Here is a 25,605-nt window from a genome sequence, read left to right on the forward strand (position 1 = left end):
TTTGTGTTAACAGAAATAAAGGCCTTGCTCTGATTTCTCAGCTCAGCTGGAGGAGATTTTCATTATCCTTTCATATCCAGACACCTGCATACTATTCAGTTTTGATTTTCCAGCCATCTACTTCCACTCTTTATCACTTATGAAGATTTCCTGAGCCACATTGCTGGGAATGCAGGTAGGGAAGATGACCTTGTACATTTGACATTTCTTAATGTCACTTAATGAATTTTAATGTCTTTGTAAGGGCTTGTGCGGAAGTTTCACTCTTAGCCATTCTTTAAAGAGAAGTCTTTCTTCCAAAATGAAACCTTTCCTCAAAAGTTTGCTCAGATGCAACTGCAACCTGATAATTTAATAGCAAATGGGAAGTACATGTGGTTGAATTACGCTTAGAGAGGACCAGTGGGACACTACTCTTCTGAAGCTCAAAATGAAACGTCCACAACCTTTATTTACAGCTAACAGCATTTTTACGCACAACCACCTGAAGTTCAATACTATTCACACATGAAAGAACAGTGCTGAAGCAAACTCCCTTATGCTAGTCTCATAAGCTATCTATGACACTCACCTATAATAAAAAGTAGATCACACGATGAGTTCTTGCCTTTGACAATGTTAATCAGGACAAAGATGCTATCACAGCAGCAGATATTTTAACATTCGCTGCTCACAGAGACAACAGGCTATAGAACATGCATACCTCACATAAGTTACACGTCTCCCACTTCTTTTCTAGGACTCTCTTTAAAACATGTTTTACACAAAACTTTTTCCCACAGCACAGCCCAGCCTGCCAGGAGCCCCAAGCTCCTGCTGTTCAAAAACAGCAAAAAGCTGGGTTGTTCAAGAGAGAAAGTCAAACGGCTGGTACTGACAGCCCAGCTGCCTGCCACGCCACCCTTGCATCGCTTCTTACAGCCACTGTGTGCTTACTACCCATTACTATTATCCTCTGTCCTGGCTTCTGTCCAACAATCTCAACAGCTAATCAACGTGAATTGTGTGTATTTTTCTGTACTCGTTACTGCTGCCAAGGCCCAGCACTCACGGTACAGCTCACACTGGACAGAGGACCGTGCCTCCGAGCCATAGGCTGCCACTGACGGTGTCTGGGCTGACAGCACCACAGGCAGGACCACCGCTCCCGCGGCTGCGATGAGCGTCACGACAGCAGAGCGAGCTTTTGAGGGTTTTAAAAGCCTATTCCTGCGACAAACTAGAACCTCAACACGCCAACGGAGCCGCTCACGACTCGACCCGCACGGCGAATCCTCCTCCTAGCCAGGACGCCGCGGGCCTGAGGGGAAGCGGCTCGGCGGGAGGCCGCGGCCGCCGGCCCCGCGCAGCCCCCGCGGCCCCCCGGCAGCGGCCGCCAGGTGGCAGCAGCCGACCAGGAACCGGCAGCGCCGGGCGGCGGCCGGGGCGCCCCCGGGCCCGCAAGCCCCGCGGTGAGGAACAGAGAGGTGCGTGAGAGCGCACGTTAATCTATTCTAACTTTGAAGTTTCTTTTAACGTAATTATCAGTGACGAACGCCTATCTTCCCCCTCAAGATCTTGGGTGAAAATGCCAGGAAATGAGAACAGCCACCTGAGAAGATGCTCTAGTATTGACTCTGATCGTTACCACAGCTGAAGGCTAAGAGGAGAGAAAAAAATACTAAGGAAGAATGGAAAAGGAGGATGGTGTGCTCATGACTTCTTCAGAGATGCATTCTGTAATTACCAGAGATGGTTCTATAATTACCGTATCTGGTTTAATAAGCCATTTTTAGGGGGACAGGAAATTTGGTTTAGTTTTCCTCAATTCTTCATTACTGGTAACAGTCAAGTTCATACTGGGTTACTATTAACGCTCAATTTCACAGATCAGGATTATTTCACTGTGATATCTCTGAACGGTGGTTGAAAGACTGCCCAAGGCAACAGGTGAAAAATGGTCACTAATTCTGTTCTTTTTGCAAAGTGGAATGTTCTACTGCAGGCAAAATCATCTCTTACGGAAAACGTGCTTCCTTAAGGGGTGGCCCACGTAGGCATATGAATAAGCTACTCTGGGGAAACGATGACCACCCGCGATGGAACCAAGTTCCCACTCCGGACGCAGGGCAGGCACTCGCTTGCTCCCAGCACTGCACAGCACAGCCCCCTGCCAGCCCTCGGACCCTGTGTGCCCACAGCAGCTGCCGGCCCCCTGCCCAGCTCTGTCGGGCTCACGAGGTGGAGGAGCAAAACAGAGACCATGGGGGTGCTTAGGGACAACCCAGACATCCCTGGCCACAGCCTCGTGCTACAGGGGAGAGGACGGATGCATTTCTCACAGGTAACCCACGTTTAGAGCAGTATGTATGGAGTAATGAAAAGGGTAGGAGATACATCTTAGTGAGAAAATAAGAAATCAGGCAGGTGGCTGATATTCCTATCAGTATTCATAGTAGCCAGTGGGATACGAGAACCAATCTAGCAATTACCACTGTATTCTCTTCTTAATGAAGTCAATTATAGTAACATGTAAATACTATTCAAAGAAAGCTGGACATCTAATATGCTAAAACCGAGCTCTTTTAAAGAATCTGTGCTACTTTTTATGTGGTGGTCAGATGAAACAGCCGGCAAGCTTCAGCTTCCATTGAAGATCAATTTGTAGCTCTGACAAATAGGCTTGGGAACGGTAAAAATCAACCTATACAGCATTTCTGTACAATTTGTCTTTTAAGATTAAGTATAAAAAACCTTAAACAATTATCGAAACTGAATATAAATTTAAGTCAACCAAAAAAAAAAAGCACAAACAACAACAACAACAACAAAACAACAAAAACCCAACAACTCAATTCCTCAAACCACATTCATGCTGACTACTACTATTTAAACTTCATATTGGGCTACAAGTGTTTAATGTCCTCTCCGGTTGCAACAACACAGGTATGCAGTTTCAGGTTACCTCCAAGAGCCTCAGATTGTTTCACTGACACATGCAGAACAGACAGAATCAGTTACTCTAGGGAGAGGCAACTCACATGAGACAAGAAATGCCTATGCCCAAAATTATTGTTTGACTGGTATTATGTGAAACCTCTGGTTTCCCCAGCTGTGGCTGCACGCAGGCAGCAGGAGCAATCAGTTTCCAAGCATCAGAGAAATTAAAAAAAAAAAAAGTTTAAAAAAAGTTTTTTGTTGTTTTTTTTTTCAGAAAGAAAGATATCTCTTAATTATAGTGGACCTGAAAGAAGGATTGCAATGTAGCACCAGCTGTAAGCTTATAACTCATACTTTGCCAGCTGAGGGATGAGAAGGCCAGAAGAGGATGATTTGGAGAAACCCCCAACATGAGCTGGCCGACAATTTGCTGATCATATGGAGTTTATATACAGAATTCTGCTGTGTTGGACTCTGCCACTGCATTCTGCTTTACCACCAGATGCCCCAAAGGACATCTGCTAATCTGTTCAGAGAGATCTCAAAGCAAGACTATAATAGGACATAAGAGAGAAAAAAAAAGAAAAAGAAAGCAATGCCAAATTGAGATCCATTCTTCATATCAGGCATACTGCAATGACTTACACGTGTCTCTGACACAGTTTCCACAAAATTTTCATGTATTATCAACTACTCATTTTGCACAAATGTCCTGAAAGGTTGCATTCATTCAGAAGCAACACACAATGACCCTTTTGATTCAGATGATCAGTTAGGACACTGCTGTCAGTAAGGTTGCTGCAGGTCTGCAAACAGCAACAGTTAGTTTTCAGTAGAGGCTTTATAGTACCTTCCTGTGCTCCCTGAACATGCTTATACCTTTAAGACAAGGCGCCCCACCTCCTAACTTTGAAGGAGAGAGGAATCATTCTGACAGAGGTTGTGAATGCATAACCATTCCTTCCAGGCTCATCAGCTTCAGTCTCAAGGACTGCAGTTTGGCAAAGTGGTGCTGTCTCCCAGGAGCTGGTTTGGCCACAGTGAGTCACTGAAACTGACATTTGACAAGCCAGCAGTGATAGTCCAGACAGGACAATCAGGAGATTGTGTATGTCATAGTGTAAAGGCAAATGACAAACATATCAGAACTAAATCAAAAATTCAAAGCAACAAAAACTGAAGGCAGGCTATTTCATTGTTTACAGTCTCCATTCAGTAATTTTACTAAAGAAAATCAATTGGAGATGTTGAAAAAAAACACAAATCTTCAGAGCATCTGCAGTGAGTACTTTCCTTTTCATGGATGTTCAGATGTGTTAATTTCAGCCCCTTAATTAGCTCACAGTTAAAACAAGCTAATGGTGTTTCCATAATGCTCTCAGACCTGTCTGACCACCCTGAGAGGGTATTTTTTCATCCATAACCACCCGTGCAAGACAGGTGAAAGCCATCCCCAAAGTCAGCCAAGAAGCTCAGGGTTTGCAGACATCTTATTTAAGACCACAACAGGAGGACTCACCCCTGGGCAGCCCATACCTCAGCACACTGCTGTGATCATGGAAGAGACATAGTCTGGTACCAGGAGCTTGTGCCTGTCCCAGATGCATGTTGAACACTTGATGAAGCCTGGACTGACTTTAGGATGATGCAACAAGAAAGGAAGATGGAGCCAAGTGACTTAAGAATGCAAGAAATGTGAGCGAACCCAGTCAAGCTCTCTCTGCACTTCAGAAAAAACAGTTCAATGTACTTGTTTGGCTTGCACTCTTACACCAATCCCCCTCTTGCTGACGCCACCTGTCACATCACTTGCAGTTCTCCAGGCACACACAGCCAAGGGAACATGCTCCCAGCCTCTGGCTGCCACACCATGGACTCGCCACAATCCTTTATTTGGATATAAAAGCTTTAAAATCTGCCAGAGGTCAAGAGCTTTAATATCTCACTTGGGTCCAGGCTGAGCAGGACCTGAATGAACAGAACTTGCTTTCAGCAAGTCTTCAGAAAAACCTCCCACTTGCTATAAAACCAGCCTGTATTTCTAGGCAGTCCCTTTCCCACTTTAAAAACTTTTCCCCTTTCCCAGATTAGCAACTGAATGCTGTTACTGACCTTTGACCAGGAAGAAGCATTGTCCCTAAAGATAGAAGTAGTATCAGCTTCTCCTCCTAGTTCTGCAAGACATCAATTGTCTGAAACATGATGTAAAAATCTCCCTGCAGATACAGCATTCACCCTCAGACCTCCATGCGCACCGTGACTATATCATTACTAACTTGTCCTGAATGTGATATGCTTATGAAAAATGGCAAGCAAGAAAATGAACCAATAAAACCCTCACACAGCTTTGAAGTCCAGAGGAATAAAACTAGATGAACCACAACACGGAACATGTAGAAAGGGGAGATGCACACTTCACCAGTGACACTATGTACAACATTTTTATCAAGTCACTGACAAATCTGCTTTAGGGCAGAGAAATTTGAAAACATCAGGCAATCAAACTGAAGTCTTTGAAAGAATGATTAATGTGAAAATACGATGAAACTAATGTGCTTGGCTCTGGACTTTCAAAGCATACCCAATACTGGAAACAAATCTGATGGCATCTTGGCAAGCAGTGCCCCTGTGTTTCTTGAACACCATTATGTGTCCTCTTTCTTCTCTAAGTCTGATCAAAACGTAATGCTTTTATAGTAGCTACATTTCTAAGGATGTGCTTCCCAGGATATGTATTCATAAACAGAGATGTGTACTTGCATACATACTCTGAATAATTGTGCAGAATTTCACTCTTCCCTCCTGAGACACAAAAAAGCCAAGTATTATTAAATTTACAGCTAGTTCGTTGTAGTTTTCACATAATTTTCTTGATGCACTGCAGTTTTTTTTTTTTTTTTTTTTTTAAAACAACCAACCAACCAACCAGAAAAAAACAGGCTGCCACCTCCTCTCCTGTTTATTATTAAGGCCCTTGTTCAGTCTCAGCTACAACTTCAACATCTTGGATTTCTAAGTTTATTGGTCCCAGGGCAACATTCTGTTTAGCAAATTGTTGGTTGTTTTTTTTTCTCTTCTCTTTGGCTTGTTTTCTCTCCTTCAGTTTTGCATGGAAAAGGAATACATGGGGGAGCAAAAAAGTGGGGGTATTGTTTATATGAGGAAATTACCATGCTTCTGCCTCTTGGGCAGCTAAAGAGAAAGCAGAACCTGTCTGTTAGATGACTGTCACTTACAGCAGTGCTACTGACTTGGGAAGGGCTCACTGGCTGCTGACTTCCGACAGGTCTCCTCCTTGCCACTGCTTTTTGCGGGCAGTGAAGAGGTGATGCAAAGCTCTGGCATGGACACCTGGAGTTTGGCTGCATTCCTCCCCCCACCAGTAACAGAACGGCCTGCAGAGCTCAGGAAGTAACAAAGGAGCAACGCAGAACTAATAATGCTATGGTCAGCATGAGACTTACCTTTCACTGATTGCCAAGACCCATCAGAATATACTTCACGATTGTGGCCTCTGGTTACTGAGAGCTGGGCACAGAACCAGCGTCTGACTGGGGAAGGGGCAAGGGAGAAAAGCAGACCTGGTATTTGTTGATTCAGATGTAAGCACCTGGATTTGGTATTGTGTCTCCCACAATCAATCTTCTTTTCTTACTAACCCACAATATGCCTAATCACTCTTTCATTGCAGGTCTCTGTGCAGTTTGGAGATATTTTCCAGGGGAACACATACAATATAACCGATATTTAAGAAAATATACTTCAAGGTGGATGCAGAGAGCTCCACAGAGCTGCCTGTCTGCAGGACCAACTTCCTGATCACTCTGCACACCTAAGCAGCCTTCTCTTTACACCGCAAAGTTTAGAACAGTAGTAAATGATACCCACCCTTCCACCATATCCACTGTTTTTTCAGACAGAACTAGAGAAAATGCCAGAGTTCCTGAACTGGACTTCCAAGAACAAACTAGAGTTTCAAGCCAAGTCGACCAGGGGAGCTGGATAGTAGATAATGAGATAAGCTTATTGTGGAGGTGGCTGCACTGAAGTTCAGAGAACGGCATCACCAAGCAATCCAACTCCACTATTTTGCTGTGCAGACAATGGACAGGATGCAGATTTTTTTTATTTTAATAGAAATTTTGCTTTGACAGTTGGCACTTGAAAGGCATTTCACCGCAGGTGTGTCTTGCTGATAAAAAGATATTCAGCTCCACAGAGCCCTTCTATAAACAACAGCAACCAATTCTGACCTGACACAGAACAACACAAACATAGAGGGGCCTTCAGGGAAACCTACCTGCCAATACTGTAATAAAGGCTCTTTGTAAGTGAGTAGGTGCCTAGAAATGTCACTTGAAAAATATAAGACCATAGGTATGCTTTTTCCCCGGCACAGTGTGTGCTGAGGGGAACTTAACATAATCCTTTTTGCAACAGTCTGGGCAGCTTTCATACCATGTAAATGGCTTCTCGTAAAAACTAAGTGGAAAGAGCTGATGGCTCATACATGCGTAGAATACATCAGGAAGAAAGAAGTGCATGCAGATACATGTTGAGTTTGATGGTGACAAACGGCTACTTTAGAGGGAGGGTCAGTGGCCAGGAGAGACATCATACTCTAAATTAACCCTTCATAGAGCAAAAAAGCCTCCAGATACTCACACATTGGTTTGAGCTGTCCAATTAGTTCTTCTTTCGTCCATTTTGCCCATTCTTTCTTGTCTGTATTTATTGAGCACAAGATAGGGCCGCATGGTTTCCCACAGTCCTCGATGGCTGGTACATTCAGGTAGTGCACCAACACGATGTCTGGGTTCTACAGGGAGAACAGAGAACAAAAGTTATGTAGTTGGACCTGTCCCTGACTCAGTGCCCTCTGTATTTATCTTCCTAAGTAAAATTACAACAGAAAGCATCATAATTAGACCCCACGATATACCATCTTTCCCTGAGATCAGAGCTGTTCTTTCGGTGATGTGGCAAAAGGCAAGATACGACACTTTGCACACAGCTTCCTCCTCGAGTGCCCTTGGCTGAAAAGTCTCCCTGTTCCCTTTGCTCAGTGTGAATGTTTTTTTCAACCCATACAACAAGGAATACTTGCAAGAGGCCTGCAAATATCTGTTGCAACAAACACCAGGCCACTTGCTTTAGTTTAGGGGATCTGTGATCTGTTGGATCAAATGCTTTTATCAGCTCTGGTCCACATCAGACTATTTCAAATATGTGGAAGTTCACCTGAGAGCATCAACGATAGCCACACTTTCAGTACAGCTGCAGAAAGAGGGAGGGAAGAACCAAAGAAGCTAGCGGTACTGCAAGAGTGTCCCCAAGGACAGGTTCTTTTCAGACAAGCCTGTAATTTCTTGTCTTTTGAAGAGCTTGCAGATTTGCGATGAAAACAGCAAGCTGTGGAAGGTTGGGACTGGAAGAGACAATGTCCTTTGCAGCACTGCTGAAAAAAAAATATCTGGAACAACTGCAAGGCAGTCACTCCTGCAGGGTTGTTCAGTGCATTACTCTCTTTCCCAATGCACCTTCTTACGAGAGCTGAGGGAAAGAAAAGAAATGCAACACTGCTTTGACGCACTGCAGCGTTGTCCCACTGACACAGACATTTCAAGTAGGGAGCTTAGCAGTATGTTACCACCGTGTGAGTAAATGAATCATCTTAACAACAGCAACCAAAACAACTCAGCTAGTTCCCAACAGCATCCCTGGGATATTGTACGATAGATAACAAGAAGATTGAGAAGTTGATTTCTTTCCCTTAAGTCATTTACTCCTAACTCCACAAACTTTAATGACTGCTTTGGAATTATTTATAAAAATAAATAGGATAATGGTGTAATTAAAACTCTAATGTTTCATTAATGTTGTTATAGCCCCATTCTGAGTGGGAGAGGGAATACAATCCATCATTTGTTTGCAAAGGGTGTGCTAATGGGAGTACTTGCTTATGAAACCCACAGAGAAGTAGAGCAATATGTAGATACTTGCACCAAGGAAAATATTAGAGCAGCAAAACTGCCCCGTAAATGCAACCAGTGGGAGGTAGCTTCTGATGGGCGAAATGAGAGAAGCCAGGCACGGTGCATCTTGCAGCTGTGCCTGAAGCACACCCAGGGCAGGAGCTTGCTGTCTACTGGCTTCCCTGCCCACACGCATGCAGGGCAGCACTCCCGTCCACTGAGTGCAGGGGCAACCACACAAGACCTGTCTGCCAGGGGAGCGTCCCAGGGAGCGTCCTGCACATCCCAGAGCAGAAGGCAGCTGGCCACGTCTCCCAGCTCCCTGAGACCTGCTGAGATGCTGCTGGCAGCCAAAGGACCATCCCTTCATACAGCGCTGGTGCGCAGCCAGCATTGCAGCACATCAGCCCTACAGAGTATGCTCGCCTGCTGTCTGCAACCCTGTGCACTCTGGCACCTAGCGGAGCTCCACTAATCACACCGTTCCTCACCGTTTGGAGGAGAAGCTCTCATTTTAGTTAGGAAGAAAGGGAGAACAAAGTGAAACTTTCATTTTTTCCCCCTCTGTTGATGAAAATTGTAAGTAGGAGATTTTCAGCGAAGATTCTGTTAATTACAGTATGAAGTTCTCGAAGTCTGTGTTCAAAAAGAGTTGTATTGCACAGGGAAGAAGCAAGGAAAACTAATAAGGAAGTGTTAACAACTTATTTTGGAGTCGTCCTGCAAAGTGCTAAAGCAAAGAAAATTATCAGCTCTTCCATTCCTGACATTCTCCTTGAGACAAACCATTGGAACTTTTACTTTCAATTTTCATGCATGTAAAGCCTTCCATTTCACAGGGCACATCTTTTCCGTCCCAGATGAGAGACAGACAAAGAAGGGTACATAAAACACTACATCCTATCTTTGCAGAGCGCTGCAAGGTTCACCCTTTCCACACCACAGCACACATCCTCAAGCAACCATGCAAAACAGAGCTACATTTTTTCTTTCAGCCTTCCAGTTTCCAAGGAATTTTGGCCTGTTTAACTCACTGAAGACAATGGAGGTCACAACAAGGCACTGAGATCAGGACAGGGGTGCGCTTGTTGATTTATTCTGGCCTGGTGGGAGCAGAAGGTCTGGCTGTACATCCCCGCTAGGACACATGGTGAAATGGCCAAGCCACTTGCAAAAACAAGCAGATGGAGCTGCTCGGGAATGGGGAGGTGACGAAAGGAAGTTTTAAAACATTACTGTCCTCATGTATAATTCAGAAAAGATTTGGATAATAAAAATGATTACCTACATACCCAAACAGTCTCCATCAGCGAATTTAACTTAATTAGTGATTTAGATGATGAAGTAATAAAAAGTAATATGCTTCAGAGATGTCATGTAAAGACACCTCTTGCTCTCACAGAAGTTTCAAAGAAGAAAGCAAGGACACACTGCTGCTGACAGGCAACACAGAAATTCTGCACGTGCTTCTTGCTGTATTTCAGATAAGAGGTATTTTTTGTAGCTTGAGAGTTCCTGTTTGTCACCAGGCAAGTCAGGATGACAGAAAACCTAACATATGGAGATGGAAAACAGACTCCAGTACAACTACATCCTCAGTAGTAAATTCAATGCATTTACAGATTACAGCTTTTGCTACACGTTGTCTCCAGCTCTGTATTTGCCTATGTGCACACATGCTTGTAAACCAGAAATCGGCAAGACATCTTTTTACTCATAATTTCAATTTGAATCAAGCTTTGCATTTGTCCCTATCCAACTGGCCTGCTCTGGGTACACAAAACCTGCTTTCTGTCTGTAGTGACAGTAACTCACATGCAGGAAACATGCCAGCACACTGGATGTGCCATCTCAGAAACCCTGCACCTGGGAGGCAGGGAAGTCCTGCAGGGAACCCTTGGACAGCTATTGAAGGATCTGGAAATGTTCCTGTCAAAAAGCTGTTAATATTTTCAATGCACAGACCCTCAGCAGAGCTACTTTGCTTCCCACACATCAGAAGCAAAGTTGCTGCCATCTATCCCTGAACTGGGGGAGTCTGCTTGGCTTGCTGAATCCTGCGGCATCCGGTCCTCCTCCTGAGCAGGTTCTCCTTAGGGTTGTGGAGAAGCTTGTTCTGGTATTCCTGGTGTTGTAGGGTAAGCAGAAGACAGCACAACAAGTGGTTAAAAATACAACAAGCTGTTAGCTTTGAAAAAGAAAAATGCCACTGTAACATCTGTCTGACTCTAGTTTGCAGCTTCATCAGCACTAAGTGGTCAATAAATCAGACTGGCATGGCGTTACGTTTCTTCTATGGCATAACCATTAATCTAATGCCGGTTCTCATGAAAAATGGAAGAGAAAAAAGTATGTGATAGTGAAAAACGTATACATTATCCAGAAAGTAATAATAGCATGTAATGGTGCTGCAGACCTCCCAGCATGATTGCTGGAGCACAGAGGCAGCCTCCCTGTGCTACCCACTATGTGCCATTTAAATTAACCAAGTAAATCAGCTATTGTTTGTTCCACCAGCCCCCTTCATGACTATTTTTTCATATTAGCAGAAACACAAAGCTGAAACAAGCAAGGTTTTTCTAGCTCCCGAATTCTGTCAAACAGGGAGCACATAAATGCAAAGAAAAGCATGTCCAGTCTATAAAGGGCTGGATAACGTTAGGATGAAGAAACTACAGGTACCTGCAGCGCACCAAGCTCGACAGGTCTGTGAAGCAAACCTCTCTCTCATTTCAACAACTGCCTTCTGTTTGCTATACAGCACCAGACTGGAAGCCCTATGCACAGGGAAGTCTCCCTTGTCATGCAGAAAGGAATAACCAAATGCACACACACACAAAACACCCTTCCTACCCTTCCCACCCTGAAGCATGGATTATTTATTTATATATTTATTTATTTATTTTTAAAAAGGAAAATCAAAACCAGTTTCTGGCCAGCTTTCAGCTGCTCAGCAATGGCTATCAGCTCAAAGCTAAATCCCACTGGCAGTGGCCATAGCTGAAAATATTTTATTTGGAACAATATCTCCAAGCTGAGGGAAAGTTTTACATTTGTACTCCCTGATAGAAGAATGAAAGGATATAAATCACCCTCAAGGATGAAGAGCACGGGTGAATTTAACCTGAGCAACCCTGCAAAGAAATAACCCCCATATATGTGCCAGGGCTCCAGGATCGGTGGCCGTTAGCTCTGCTCCGCCAAGTGCCCAGCCACTCTGGATTCTACTAGATACCAGTGTTACATCTTTGATGTCAAACTTGTGAAGCTTTACGTGTTATTAAAACATGTAAGGCGAAACCAGCCTTTCCTGGCCCCAGTGGCTTACCTGCAAAGCAAGACGGTAGGCAGGCATAAGGCTCAGAGGAGCTCAGCTCCACGCGGATGTGGCCCCGCTGCGGAGGGGTCCCCACGCTGCGGCCAGGCAGGATGGACTCTCCTGGCAGCACAAAGACTGCAAACAGACTCCATTTGCCCCAGGTCACGGGAGACACCGCAGTCTACTGCATGGGACTCTGTGGGCCATGTCCTGCTATTAACTTTGTTAATTGCCAGTGAGAACAGGTTTATTAATGCCCTGGATGTAGGAAATACAGTGCAACGCAGCTGCTCTATATGGAGTAATGATCACCTTTCACTGAGGATCCCTCAGACATCACAGCCCCTCCTATACAACCAAAACCAAATTAAAAAACAAGGCAATGCATCCCATTTGCCCTAAGGTAAATAAAATCTAGAAGTTTGCCACACCAAGCCCTGCAATCCCCAGCCTGTGAACCAGGGGAAGCCACCATGCAGAGCACAAGCTTCAGCTGACAGCTTTTTCTCACAGCGTGCTTGGGCTAACAAAGTGCTGGTGTTCCCTTTCGGAGTGCTGGCTCGTAATTCAGTAATTATTTAAAATAGAAATAAAAGGAGGACAAAAGTCATGCAGTTTGTTACATAACTGCCTGTTTTGAATGAATTCAAGCATTGTTAACTTTTTCTTGCTTTCAACCCTGACATTATAAAAAAGTTTTTATATGTTCTGAAGGCTATTCATTCAAGAAGTTTACTTTGTTTTCCTCAAACCATTCAAAATACTGAAAAGGAATCTCATCTTTCTGGGAACATAACTCACATCCATCCATATGGGGTAGACTGGATTAACACCTAACAGATTAACACTCAGAAAAACGTAATACAAAAGGTTTCCAGGGGCTGCTGTTACACGATGCTTCAGTACCAACAGGTAACTCTAAGATGGACACTGAGAGTATCTGTGTGTCATCTATACACATCTTCTGCTATTTATAGCAGGATCTATTTGGAGAGTTTACTCTGTATTTTTAATGGTTTGAGAATAGAGCCTGGGATACCTGAAATACAAGGTGCACAAGGCACAAATACACAATGGACACGGAAGTAATTGGATTTTTTTCCCTTTTAAGAGACTAAGTGCTAGCTTTAGACAAGACTACTGCTTTAAATCCCAGTATTTTCTTTTTCCTTGAACTATTTTCTAATTGAGGTCATGCTGTGGAAGACAACCTGGTGGCTGATGCATTAGAACATATTAATCTTTCATAGCAACAGCAAAAATGAAAAGATTACAACACTGACTTTAAAGGCACAATTCAGTGCCTTAAATTATCTTGAGCTGGGCATATTTAATTAGAGAGAACAAGACAACTAGTAGACACGTAGCATAGCCCTGTCACCCAAGAGCTGAAGGGAAGCATCTGAGCCCCCACAGAGCTGGACGCAGACGGCGAGCACGAGGCCCTCCCTGCGGTGCGGCCAAGAGGCGAGGAAGGACGAGCTCGGCTCCCCGAGGGGCAGGAGCAGGGGCTGAGCGAGGTGAGGCGAGAGGCACGTGGTGGCCAGCAGGCGCCTCTTCAGGGCTTGCAGAGGACATGCAGCAGGCGTGAAGGAGTGGGCCGTGGCAGACCTCTGCAGGGTGCTAGTACCTGAGCCAGGGAGCAGAATCCCGTTGTTGATAAACGTGTTCCTCTTGGGCCTTGCCTTTCTGTGCTCCCGCACCCAGACGACGGGGTGCTGCCTGCCGCGCCAAAAGGCTCCTGCCAGCAGGGCCCGAGCTGCCCAGGCGCTGTGCCCCATGAGCAGTACACACACTGGCCTGAAATTCTCACCACCAACTCAAGGAGGTTTCTCACGAGAAATCAGGCTGAGAGCTTAAATTTTAGTCTGTAAAGCTCTTTGAATTAACCTTATATCCTATGCCTCCAGTGGCATTGAAGAGATGGGGGAATTTATTTCCTTTCAAAAGCATCCTCGGGAACACAGGACACCTGGGGGCAGCAGGGCAGAAAGAGACATCAGCACGTATATAGTTTTAAATCTAGTTAAATCACACAGATATTCGCTGGCTCTGCAGTGATCTGGATGCCCACAGCAGTCTTTCCAACAGACCTTTCTAGCACCTAGGGAAGCACTGGGAACAGAGACTAAGCAGCAGCCAGCCTGCGGGAAGTCAGCGGTTTTCCCTCCACTTCCAACCCTGCATCCTGGCTATGTCTGTGGCCACTGGATTTACACTGTATGGATATCACAGACTTCTTTGAAGATCAGTCAGCCCAGAATTATAAAACCTAGCAAGTTTGCCTGTTTCTCAGACCTTTTGAGATTTTTTGTTTAAATCAACTGATTTTTGAGAAAAGAAAAAGGCATCAGGTTGATACAACTCCACGTACCACAGACAAGGAAAAGAACTGTGAAGGGCTTGGAAAACTAAAAAATGATTTTTTACACTCATGTAATTACAAGAGTGAGATTTCCTGCAATTGTTTTAAAGGGAATCAAATTTAATAGGGCTGTATGTTTTGTAATATGCTCCCAAGTTCCTCTTTAATACCTTGGTAAGGGAAGATCAAGTGTAATCAGTAAAGTAATTGCACTGTTCTACATTATATGCCTCAAAAGAATGACTAGGGGGTACAAAGCCACTGCAGGGCAGGGTTTAGATTAGAAAAATACAGGTTTTCCTTTTGTTACTTTCTTTTTCAGTCCTTTGTCTTCCTTCTTCCTCTAGCTGCTACTGGTGTTCCTTGACAACCCACACGTGTCTCCCACTTACAGACTACCTGCTGCACCAATGACAGGGGCAAATTCCCATTACTGTCTGGGAGCACTGCTGGGAGCCTGAGCAGCCAGCCTGCAAACAGCATCCTTGACTGAAATGCTCATCTGTCCTCAATGTGCTGGCAGTGACATCCCAAATACAAACAGGAACGAAACTCTGGTCTCTAAAACCTTGTCCTCGAGGCTTGCCGAAGCACCACCATTGATGATGGTGTATTTTATATACAAAGAGCTGTCCTTGAATACTTCTAGGGATCACATTTATTTAATATGCACTTTGAAAACAGGAAAATGCAGTGCTGAAATTCCTGGCCTCCAAAATTCCAAACAGAAATTTATTTCTGAGTTGTCTATTACCTTTCAGAAGAACGTCTCCTGTGTCAGTAAAAAGTATAACAGAAGGTGATACTGCACAACTAGAAGTGTGAAGCAAAATAAAACAAAAGGCACTTCTTTTTCTCATGCAGGTTATTATTCTTCCAAACAATGGAAATTTCTTTTCGTCTGTGTCACTGCTCCCAGCTGGCAGCTTTAACTTACACAGGCAGCTGACAGGGACAAGATAATTCTGCCATGAGCTAGGACTGCATTTGTTCATCTAGAAACACCCAGCTGAGCCAGAGGTGCTGACACCCAAGTCCTGTGTCCTGGCACCTGGGGACAGATGAGTAGCAGGGAGTTCTCCGGTCTTCCCTGTTGCTCTAGAGCAATGAACTTGCCGCAGCACAGGAGCATTCACTAGGACCGGGTCAGAGGAGACGCAAGTCTTTGGTGCCTGAACACTCACAGTGCTTATAATCACCCTGTACGTGGAGCACTGAACAACACATCCCAGGCCGCCAGACCATGCACTGCCTCAGCTCAGCTCCAAGGCACAGAGGAGTTTGCAAAGAGGTTTCCCAAGAGGACGGTTCCATACGGTGGCAGATTTCAAACTTCAAACTACAGAATAAGGCAGAGAAGCTGAAGGAGAAAAAGCTACTATTGCCTCGCTCAAAAACACGATTTTTACTGTTTTCCAGTCATTCCTTTATCATGGTACATCTGGACCATTGAAAGACCAACCGGAGACTTCAATAGCTATCTAGCAGTCAGTCATACAAGCTGCCCGGCAGCTGTTTGAGTTTAATAACCTTCTAAAGAATTAATGCAGCTATATGATTGCTTGTGTATAAAAATGTAGCCATGATCAAAGCACGTAAACTTATAGATAGTGACCTGCCCACTTCAGCTTGCTTAGGAATATTCTTTCTTAATACACACCCAGCTCATGAAAATCACGTAACTGCAATGGATCCATTTAACCCAGCTGATGTATTTAATATTTATTACTTTTTAAGGGAGATAAATTTGCTATGGAAATCATTGAAGCATCTCTTCCTTCTTTCTGTCACTTGCTCTCTCTGGTTGTCCAAGTTTTGAATTGAGGTTTAACAGCTTATTTTGCAAAAGCCCTGAGATTCTTCAAACAATAACTCTGAGGGCACAGCACAGGTTACTTTGGATTTGAATTCCTAAGAGGTACTCTGACGAAGAGGAGACAGCAAAATCTGCTCCAGCACTGCATACGTAGTTTCAAAACATGTTGCATTACCCATGCAAATGCTAACCAATCCTTACCAAATTAGCACAGAGAAATGTAAATAACTAGGTATTGAATATGATTTAACAGTGCCAACCTCTTTTTAGACTGTTACTCTGTAAAAGATTTACTACTGATTTATTCAGACTATTTTTCCCCTATTAAATGAAAAACAAGTGCAAGGCACAGAACCCTTAGCGGACATTTCTAAGGATTTTGCTTTATTTTCATAATTCAGTACAGAACCTCCTATTCCTCCTTCTGTTTTTATAGCAATCTTGATATGGGAATTCTGTCACTGCATTTCAAACAGACACAGAGCTAAACTCAAAACACTTCCATCGTCATCATCTTCTAGAAATGCCAGCATTTACAAAGCATGCCCCAAGTGGCTTCTACCCTTTCCCAGATAACCCAAGCTAGAGATGCAATAATAGCTGGTCTGGAATAAGAAGAAATTTTAATTTCAAAGCTCTACTGACATTCACCAAGTGCTTTCAAAGTTTATAACAACAGAACACACTGCTTCAAATTCTGTTTTGAATGCAGATGGTGCAGTTTTTTCTCTGATGTGCTGTTGGTCTAGTTTGCCTCAATAACCCTATTACCTTTTAAATATTAATGCGTTTATATGAATTAAGGACAGTTCAATGTATACCTAAAGATACACTTTTTTTTTTTTTAATTGGTATTTTTTTAGGCAGACCAAGAAATAGAAACTTGACATTTCCAAATACCAAGAGAGAAAACCTCAGGAGAACGTACCCAGAGTTCAAAATAAGCTTTCCCTCCAGAGACATGCTGTCCCTCAGTGATGTTCCTGCAGCATCATCAAGCTCAAAGCTATTTTTGCATGTACGCAAACGCACCAAAAGCACTTGGAAGCTGATTGCCCCTCAAAATCTGTATAATCCCTGCCCCACACAGCCCATCTTCCCACATGCCTACCAGCAAGGGAACTTTCTGAAGCATCAGAAGTTAGCAGCAGCTCCTGTAGTGACCTCTGGGGCACTGAGCAGCGAAGAGCAGCTCTTCCAAGGTTCTGCAGCGGCTTTCCCATCCAGCAGCCACTTGTACCCAGGAAGACACAAGACTGCTGCTAGGCACGACAGACTCACAATGTACCTGCGTTCTGCCACAATCCGTGAGAGGACCAAGTGCTTGCCTCCGGACTGGCACATGTGGCAGGCGCTGGAATAATCCACGCTTCAGCCCTGCCTGACAGGCAAGGCTGTTGCAGCCTGATCCTTCCACTGAGCCTGCTACACAGGCATGTAGCTGCTGGGCCACGAGACGGAAAAAAAGCATCACATAAAAGAGTCGTGTAAAAAGTTCCTGGTAGTATGCTACTACCTGCTACTTGTCTTTCGTTATTTCTGGCAGATGTCTGGATTGTGTGAATGGCTTTTACAACTGTGGCCAGCACGTGCCAGTCCTCCCCCCAGGAGGACACAGTGCACAGCAGTTCTCAGCACGCCCCCTATTTCTCCCACAGGTACAGCACAACAAGTTCAGAAACACAGGGTTCCAGGTGAGAGAAAAGGATGCAAGCAACACCTTGATGCCTGCCTGGAGGAATAGCAGATGAATGCCATTTAATGTTCCATGTAGCTGATCTGGTACATAGTAGCCAATGAGTCCTTTTTATTTTCATTCTTTGGCCATGCTCTGAGAGCTTTGTCATTTATAGCTTCTTTAAAATTTGTTACTTTTGATATCAGTTGCTGGTAATAGAATTCCTGGGAGAAGAACATCAGTAATGTTCAAAACACTTTCATAATGTTGGCTTTGATTGTCCTGCAACATTTTTGTTCCTATAGCGTAACCCTTCTGACACTGCTATATAACTGCCTATGTGTTAACATAGGTTATTCATCGGAGGTTTTGTTGTGCCTTTATTATCTTTTCAGACAAAAGTAACCTGCAGTGTCAGTGAGTCCAAAGTTCCCCTTAGTGTTACACATTTTCAGTTTTGGAGTCCAACTTTACTTTGCATTTAAGGTTCTGAGAAAATATATGGATATGTGAGTGTGATGGATTAACACCAAAGCGTATCCATTTGTTTGGCTGATGGGGCTTCTGTCTGAAAAAAGAAGTTTCTAGACATTTTTCTTCCTTACCTTTCCATTTCAACATTTCCAGTGCTTTGACTTGGTGCTAGACACGTTGGATACACTGTATGATTGACCTGCATGATCAGCAAAGTCCAGGCTTGGCAGGCTTCAGAAGCACAACCTCCACCTCTCAAGGCTGCCAGCCCCTGAATCCATAGGGATAGCCCTGGAGCTAAACAAGTGTTGGAGAACTCGGCTTATCTTGGAGTTGTATCTTAGTTCTGTTCACCAGAAAGCAAAGTTCATACCTGTCATACAAAAAGTTGTATCACACCAACCAGAGGTTCTAGGATTACAGGTAAGTACGTCATTGTAGCTTAGATCTATTTGGAAGGCAACAAAAGCAGTCCCCAGAATTTGAAGGTAAGTTCTCAACAATAACAAATTCCCCACTAAGTTCACTGTGTCATTGAGTCGTCCTTTTTTGTTTTTAAAAGATAGAGACACAAGGAAAACATGAAATCTAAAAAGCATTGTCAACTTGAATGATTTTCCAGGTTCTTGTCACTGAACGACCACCATCCCTTAGAGCAGAAGGCAGGCAATAAAACCAATAGAACCAATAAAGGAAAACTGTGCGGAGCTTGACAGATCTGGCTATCTCTGGCATATGACGGACTATTTTACCAGGCAGGCAAATTGGAACTACATCAGACTTGTCTATAGGGTGAGACCTCAACAAAACCAGCACTGACTCCCTAATTTTTAACTGTTAAATTCTACTAAAAGAATGTCCATTTTGAAAGACCGTTCAAAAGATTTCTCAGAATATATTTGCACCTGATATAGCAGTTGCTCAATAATTGCTGTGTAATTTCTTACCTCTGATGAATGTAACATGGACCTAGCCTGTTCTCTAACACTAGTAATTTTTCACTGCTGCTTAACGTACCTCAGCTTGCTAACACTGTTTGTCCACATAGACAATTCCTATAGATATCCAAGGAGGTTGATATGAGTTCTGATTAAAACCAAATCATTTCTGTGCCTGGACATGATATCCTCAGTATGTAAGGCTGAGGATGATACTTTCTTATGATGTGGTGGTAAGTCTGGGGGGCATCCAGAGAGAGGAAGCCGGCGACCATCTCCCTGTGCCATTTACTTTGGTTCTGGAAAACCAAACATTCATTCTCTGCCAGGAGCCAGGCAGACTGAAAACAGGGTGGCTGCTTACGGGTCCAGCCCAATGATGATGACTCTCTTGTTATTTGCATTTCTCCAAACACTGAAAAATTGATTAGAAGCTTTAATTGTTCTCTGAAAGATGGAATACTTAAATCTGTGTGGTGAGCCTGCTCTAAATGTTTTGCAGCAAGTCTGTTACCAAACTCTAGATGTAATTTATCCAAGAACTCGTTAACATTTCCTCTGTCCACTCACTGAATGGATGTGCTTTTGAAGGCACTTATTTACCAATAAATTACAACAGTCCTAAATCATTAGCAACAAAGTAAATTGTTTTAATTGATCTGAACTTTTTTTTTTTTCAATGAAGGAACTTTGTTTCTATATAACTCCACTTGCTTAAAAACTGTAATAGCATGTTAATCACTTAGAGCTTATCATCTTTAAAATGCTCTGAAAAGTTGCACGGTTGAAATGCTTTGCTGAAGAGTGAATTTATACTTCCATGTCTCTTGCCCATTCATGTTTGTAATGAACACTGTTTTGTGAACTTTGTAAAGGTTCAAGGACTTGTCTATGGCTCAGGTGGTACACCAAGACAACAAGCCACATAGAGGTATTTTATATTGAAGAACAGAATTTCAAGACATGCCTATTCTTGCCACACCATCCACAAACATCCATACACAATATGCACAGGAGGTTTTTTTCTGTGTTTTAGGGATCTTAGAAGACTATACAGATTTAAATAATTTCAAGACTTCATTTAGTACAACCTCAGCCAAATAAAGGCTCAGGTCTTATTGATAAATATCACCAAAAAACCACCAAGCTCAACCCCTTCCTGCTGTCTGAGTAACGGCAACCTCTGCAAACAACAGCAAAGAGGCAATCTAAAACAAACAAGGTGCACTGCCAGTTAGCATAAACACGTTTTCTATTCAGATTGGTTGTGGGGGTGGTTCAGAGGAAATATTCGATTTATGAATAGAGTATAAATGGCATCTTTCAAAGTAACAGTGTTAGGCACAGATTAGTTCTCCATCCTTGTTGCTTCTGATAGGGCTAATCACCAACCTAAATGAGTGTTTCAGCTGAACCTGACACTGGAAATCACATATAATTATACTGATTAATTTTGCTGAAAACATGCAGTGTTTTGCTATAGAAGTGTAAACATAATATGGTGAAAGGGTGATACAAATAGTAAAAGCTGACTGCTGTTCAGAAAAAAAAAATGCTCAGGTGCTAAAGACATTTGAGTGACTGCATTTATTAAAAGAGCAACAATGATTTTAACATCTGCTCACCAATTTCTACAAAAAAGGCAGAGGAAAAATGGTGGACATATGACTCCCAAGCACAGTTGCAATCTACTAAATGCATCAAATTATTTAAATATACCTCAAAATAAAATGAAATATAACTTTATAAAAGGACTCCTTGAAAAAGCACCAGTACTACAGACCACCTGCATATTAAGTGTGTGGACTGGCCAAGGAAACGGGTAGATCAAATAAGGGAGCGTTGGCTGTTAGTGCTAAAGACAGAGGCAGTATCAAAGGAGAGGGAACTTCAGCTGATTTCCTGGGAGTGAGTTATTTAGAAGCTAGTAGAAGAAATGTAAAAGGCAATGTAACAAAAAGAGATTGCAAGAGGAAAAAGAAAACACACCTAAAATGGGGAGTTCCTTCTTTGTCTTTTCTGTGTAACGTCAATATTTCAGAAGAAACTAGATCAGCTCTAGAAACACACTTGTCATCAGCACCTAAAGAAGAGATACTATTTCTGGGGGGGGGGGGGGGGGGGGAATGATAGCAGAATTTCAACAACAAAGCCCAATAATTTCACAAAAGAAACCAGCACTATACATAGCTAAAAAGAAATGCATCTGCTTTATGCACAACATTCTGAAAAGCCACTGAAAGAAAACTGCTTGGTTTTCAATTTTAAAGTGGCACTTAACCAAATACTATCAGTCTTCAGAACTATTGGCAAGGAAAAGTAGCAAATTACTTGTTTTTTCCATAGCACCTAAAATTACAACAGCTATGCTATCGGTCCCTTGTTACCTAAAGGTCAACACTTACAGAGTTCATAAATTGCTGTGAACATTCTTCCTGTGTGCTGCCTTTTGGGGTGGCACCGTAAGTTCTTTGGATGGTTTAGCTTATTTACTAAGAAACAAAAAACTTCTACAGCAAAGCATCTGAACTAGACAGAGAAAAAGCATGGGTTTGATGGAAAATAACATTTTACCATACCATCCACATATCTTTAACCACACCATCCATTTATCTTTAACCTGTAAACCCCTTTCATAGAAATCAGAGCATGGTATGTCTTGGTCTCTTGAAGAAGCATTGCCTTTGTACAAGGCAGTGCTCCGCTCTCCTAAGTGCTTTGCATCAGAAGTCGTATTCTGGCTCCCTATGCACCAGCTGTCTGTGCCAGACGAGCTTTTGGTAAAGAGGAAATAGAGCGGGGGCCTCCAAGATAATCACATTTCCTGAAGAAGCACTGTCAGCTGCCTATGAAGAGGGGCCCATTGCCAACAGTTGACGCACCAGTGCCTGAGCAGAACAGCAAAAAGCAGACACCTGCCTGCAGGTGCGCACGGTGCCTTGGGAGCACGAGAGGACCTGGGTTTGCTCCCCCAACATAGAGCCTGAAGATACACGGAAGAGAAAAGAGTGCATTTGCCTCCTCCACATAAACATGAAGCTGCAGCTCAGTAAGTAACATTAAGTCTGACATGGGGAAGCTGTGATGCATTACTCACCCTGCTAAGTTTAATGTATAATTTAGAAAGATATCACCAAAATGGAAAAGAGAACATCTTTAAATAGCTCTGAAGGGTATTCAGCTCAGGCATTGCACACAGTTAATGTTTAAGAAAAGCTGCTAGCCCAGTGGCAGCAAACCACCCCATGCCGAATAATCTGATTTAGATGCATCTCAACACTGAAACACTTTAGAAATAACTCATTCGTTTTTGTAGGCCAGATTTAGGCTTTGTATTGAGTCTTAGCTATTACCTTGCTGCCTGATGACCAAAAGCCATCAGATCTGAAAGCCTTTATCCTCCAACTGTTGCTCAGTATAATAGGCAGCCTCAACTAGGCAGTATGAACCTGCATCTTGAAGTTAAAAATAATCCCGAATTATATTAAAAAGACCTTAGAGGATGTATCACGACAATAAAATTTAGTCACCACAAACCATCCCAATGCTCACATAATACAACATGTAAGTTGGTATTACTTTGGTTTAAAAGGAAAGAGTATAAACGTTGCCATACTATTTTGAAGAAATATTTATCTCAGGGAAAACGTGAGCTTTGCCACGGCTTAGGGAGCCTTTTGCCCTTTCTGCTTTAGAGGGATGGTGCAGAAGAGGGGCACTCCAGCTGTTTTTTTGCTTCTGTTTCAGGAGGATTGTACATGGGTGACTGTCAGTCCAGCACCTGCCTAACAGGAGAAGCATTAACAAGGAAAATTTTTGCTGGATGAACTTGCTGAAAGCGTCCCCTAAAGTCTACATTTCAGAATCAGTGACTTCTGATATTGCTCATGCAATCACCAGAGCTCCTATGAAAAATATTTTGATGATTAGGGATGCTATGTTAACATAAAGAACTTGAAGAGCATCTGGCAGAGCAAAGATACCTCCAGCTGGTCTCCCAGCAGCAGAGCAAGCCAATGCCACAGGGACCATGGAGAAAAAGGTGCAGGGAGAAGGTCAGCATGGTCCAACCCTACATGGGCTTGTAATGGTGCCCGTTCAAGCCTGTCACTTGTGTCAGCTCAGGATCAGTTGAGCTTTTTGTTGGAAGATTTCCAGCAAAGCTGATGAATCTTCAGAGCTGCTGCCCTGCATAGCTCAGTGCAGCTCTAAGTCAGCAAGCTCAGCCAGCTCTCCAGCAGATGCCTTGGCCACACAGGGAGAAGCTCAGGCTTCTAGAAGTGAACTACTAGAGGGAGTTCACTTGTGGAACTGAAAAAGTGCTGTGAAACAGGAAGGAGAGAAATCAAATGGGGGACACTGACAAGAAGCCCTCAGTCGCTTGCCAAAGGTGCGGCAAGTCTCTCATTCCACCCTGACGGGACAGTTTGAACAAGCTCACGGCCGAGCAGGGGCTTTGTGATTCCTGCCCGCATCACTGGGCTCCGCACCATGCTGACAGGGCTTCACTGCGATCTCGGGCAAGTCTCAGGTAGCCCCTCGTCATCAGTGCATGTGATCTGGAAGCAACAGCTTCCCCCTGGATTCTCTTCCGTATGGATGTTGTGACCTACACCATCCATTAAACCCCAAAATCCTCATGTGGAAAATGCAGAAGCTTGAAAGTAGCTGTTTTGCTCTACGTTCAGCTGGACCAGGAGTGCTCCCCTAGTTTGAGCAGTTTTTATTTAGTTAGTGTTTATTTTTTACAAAGTAGACTGTGCCCACTAAATCTAACATTGTTTCATTTCAGAGATGTAATAAAGAAATAGCACACCCTTCCCAGAGCTTTTATACTTGAAATCTCATCAAAAGAAGATTGATAAATTATGCAGCCCTACCCTGCCTATCACATTTGGCCGCTCTGTGGAGTCTCTTCACCTGGCAGCAGTTTTAAACTACGAGAACTCCTTGGCTCCTTGAAAATTATGAAGACTCCTGCCATGCTCTGCTGAGAGGACAGCCTGCATTTGGTTGTTGGAGCCTGCTGAATTCAAACTTCTTCATAGCCAAAGGTATCTACTGCTTCTACTGCAAAAAAGTTTCTGGTGTCTCAACGGTTATCGGGCTCAAAGGGTAGCGGTGCTTTTGTAGCAATATCCAGGCCAGACCATCCTCTTGGGAGAGGAAAAGAGCCTTCACTGAAGAATGTCCTCTGAAGCATGCTGGCCCTGGGAGAAAAGCAGGAGAATATCTGTGCTGGGTGGCTGCGTGTCCTGACACGGACAGCAGAGCTGGGGCCACAGTGCTACCTGCGCTTGTACGCTAACAAAAAGACCGAGTTTTTTCATACTTGGACCTTGGCATAGCACTTAATAAAGAATTTCAGCACTACAAGTATGCTGATTTTAGCAGAGAAGGGAACTAGGGAGATGGGATTCCTACAGACAAAAATAGACAGTTTAAAAGTTACAGCAAAGAAAGACTGCTGGAACATGAAGTCCTCTTCAGCAGCATCCAGCCAAGTAGCAAGAACCAACAGGAAATAACCTATAAGTAATACAGAGCAAATCTGTTCTGATCTACTAACCTACTTTAGGACAGGTTTATAGTGAAGATTAAAAAGAATTTAAGCTTGACTGTGGTGATTTAGAAAGTATACAGCATCGATGTATATTTCTTGCCCTAGTTTCTCAACTGGAATTAAAACAGGTAACTGACTCAATGTGCAGGAAAAACAGTCTGTCTTCTGTGTGTGTGTAGTTTTATTTATTTATTTTTTTGACAACGTGAGAACACAGCATTGCAACTGTCAACTGTATACGTTGTACAGGGAGGCATGTGCTTCACTCCATGGCTCAGAAGCAGCTTTGGGGCAGATGAGATCCTGGATGCTGTGACCAAAGCACAATGGGATTACTGCATCTCCACCAGCACTGAAACATCCTCATGGGAAAGGAGAGCAAACAGAAATGTGTCAGCATTTATCAACTTGTAACAGCTGCCCTGGGATATGCAACACATGTAATACTCATGTACTAACAGGACATAACATCAAACAGAATATGAGTTATTAATTTCCATTATGGAGTAACTGATGTTTCTTTTTAATACTTTGGCAGGTGGGGGGGGGGGGGGGAAG

General features: G+C 43.4%; 1 protein-coding gene across 1 annotated transcript in view; it reads right to left on the bottom strand.

Moving 5' to 3' along the window:
• CAMTA1 (calmodulin binding transcription activator 1) overlaps positions 1–25,605 on the bottom strand; it is a 376,374-nt gene that overhangs the window by 60,105 nt on the left and 290,664 nt on the right. The window contains exon 7 of the mRNA XM_050714866.1: positions 7,585–7,738. Coding sequence (XP_050570823.1) covers positions 7,585–7,738 — 154 coding nt within the window. The remainder of the gene's footprint in view (positions 1–7,584; positions 7,739–25,605) is intronic.

The sequence above is a fragment of the Cygnus atratus genome, chromosome 21, assembly GCF_013377495.2.
Source record: "Cygnus atratus isolate AKBS03 ecotype Queensland, Australia chromosome 21, CAtr_DNAZoo_HiC_assembly, whole genome shotgun sequence".
Lineage (NCBI taxonomy): Eukaryota > Metazoa > Chordata > Aves > Anseriformes > Anatidae > Cygnus > Cygnus atratus.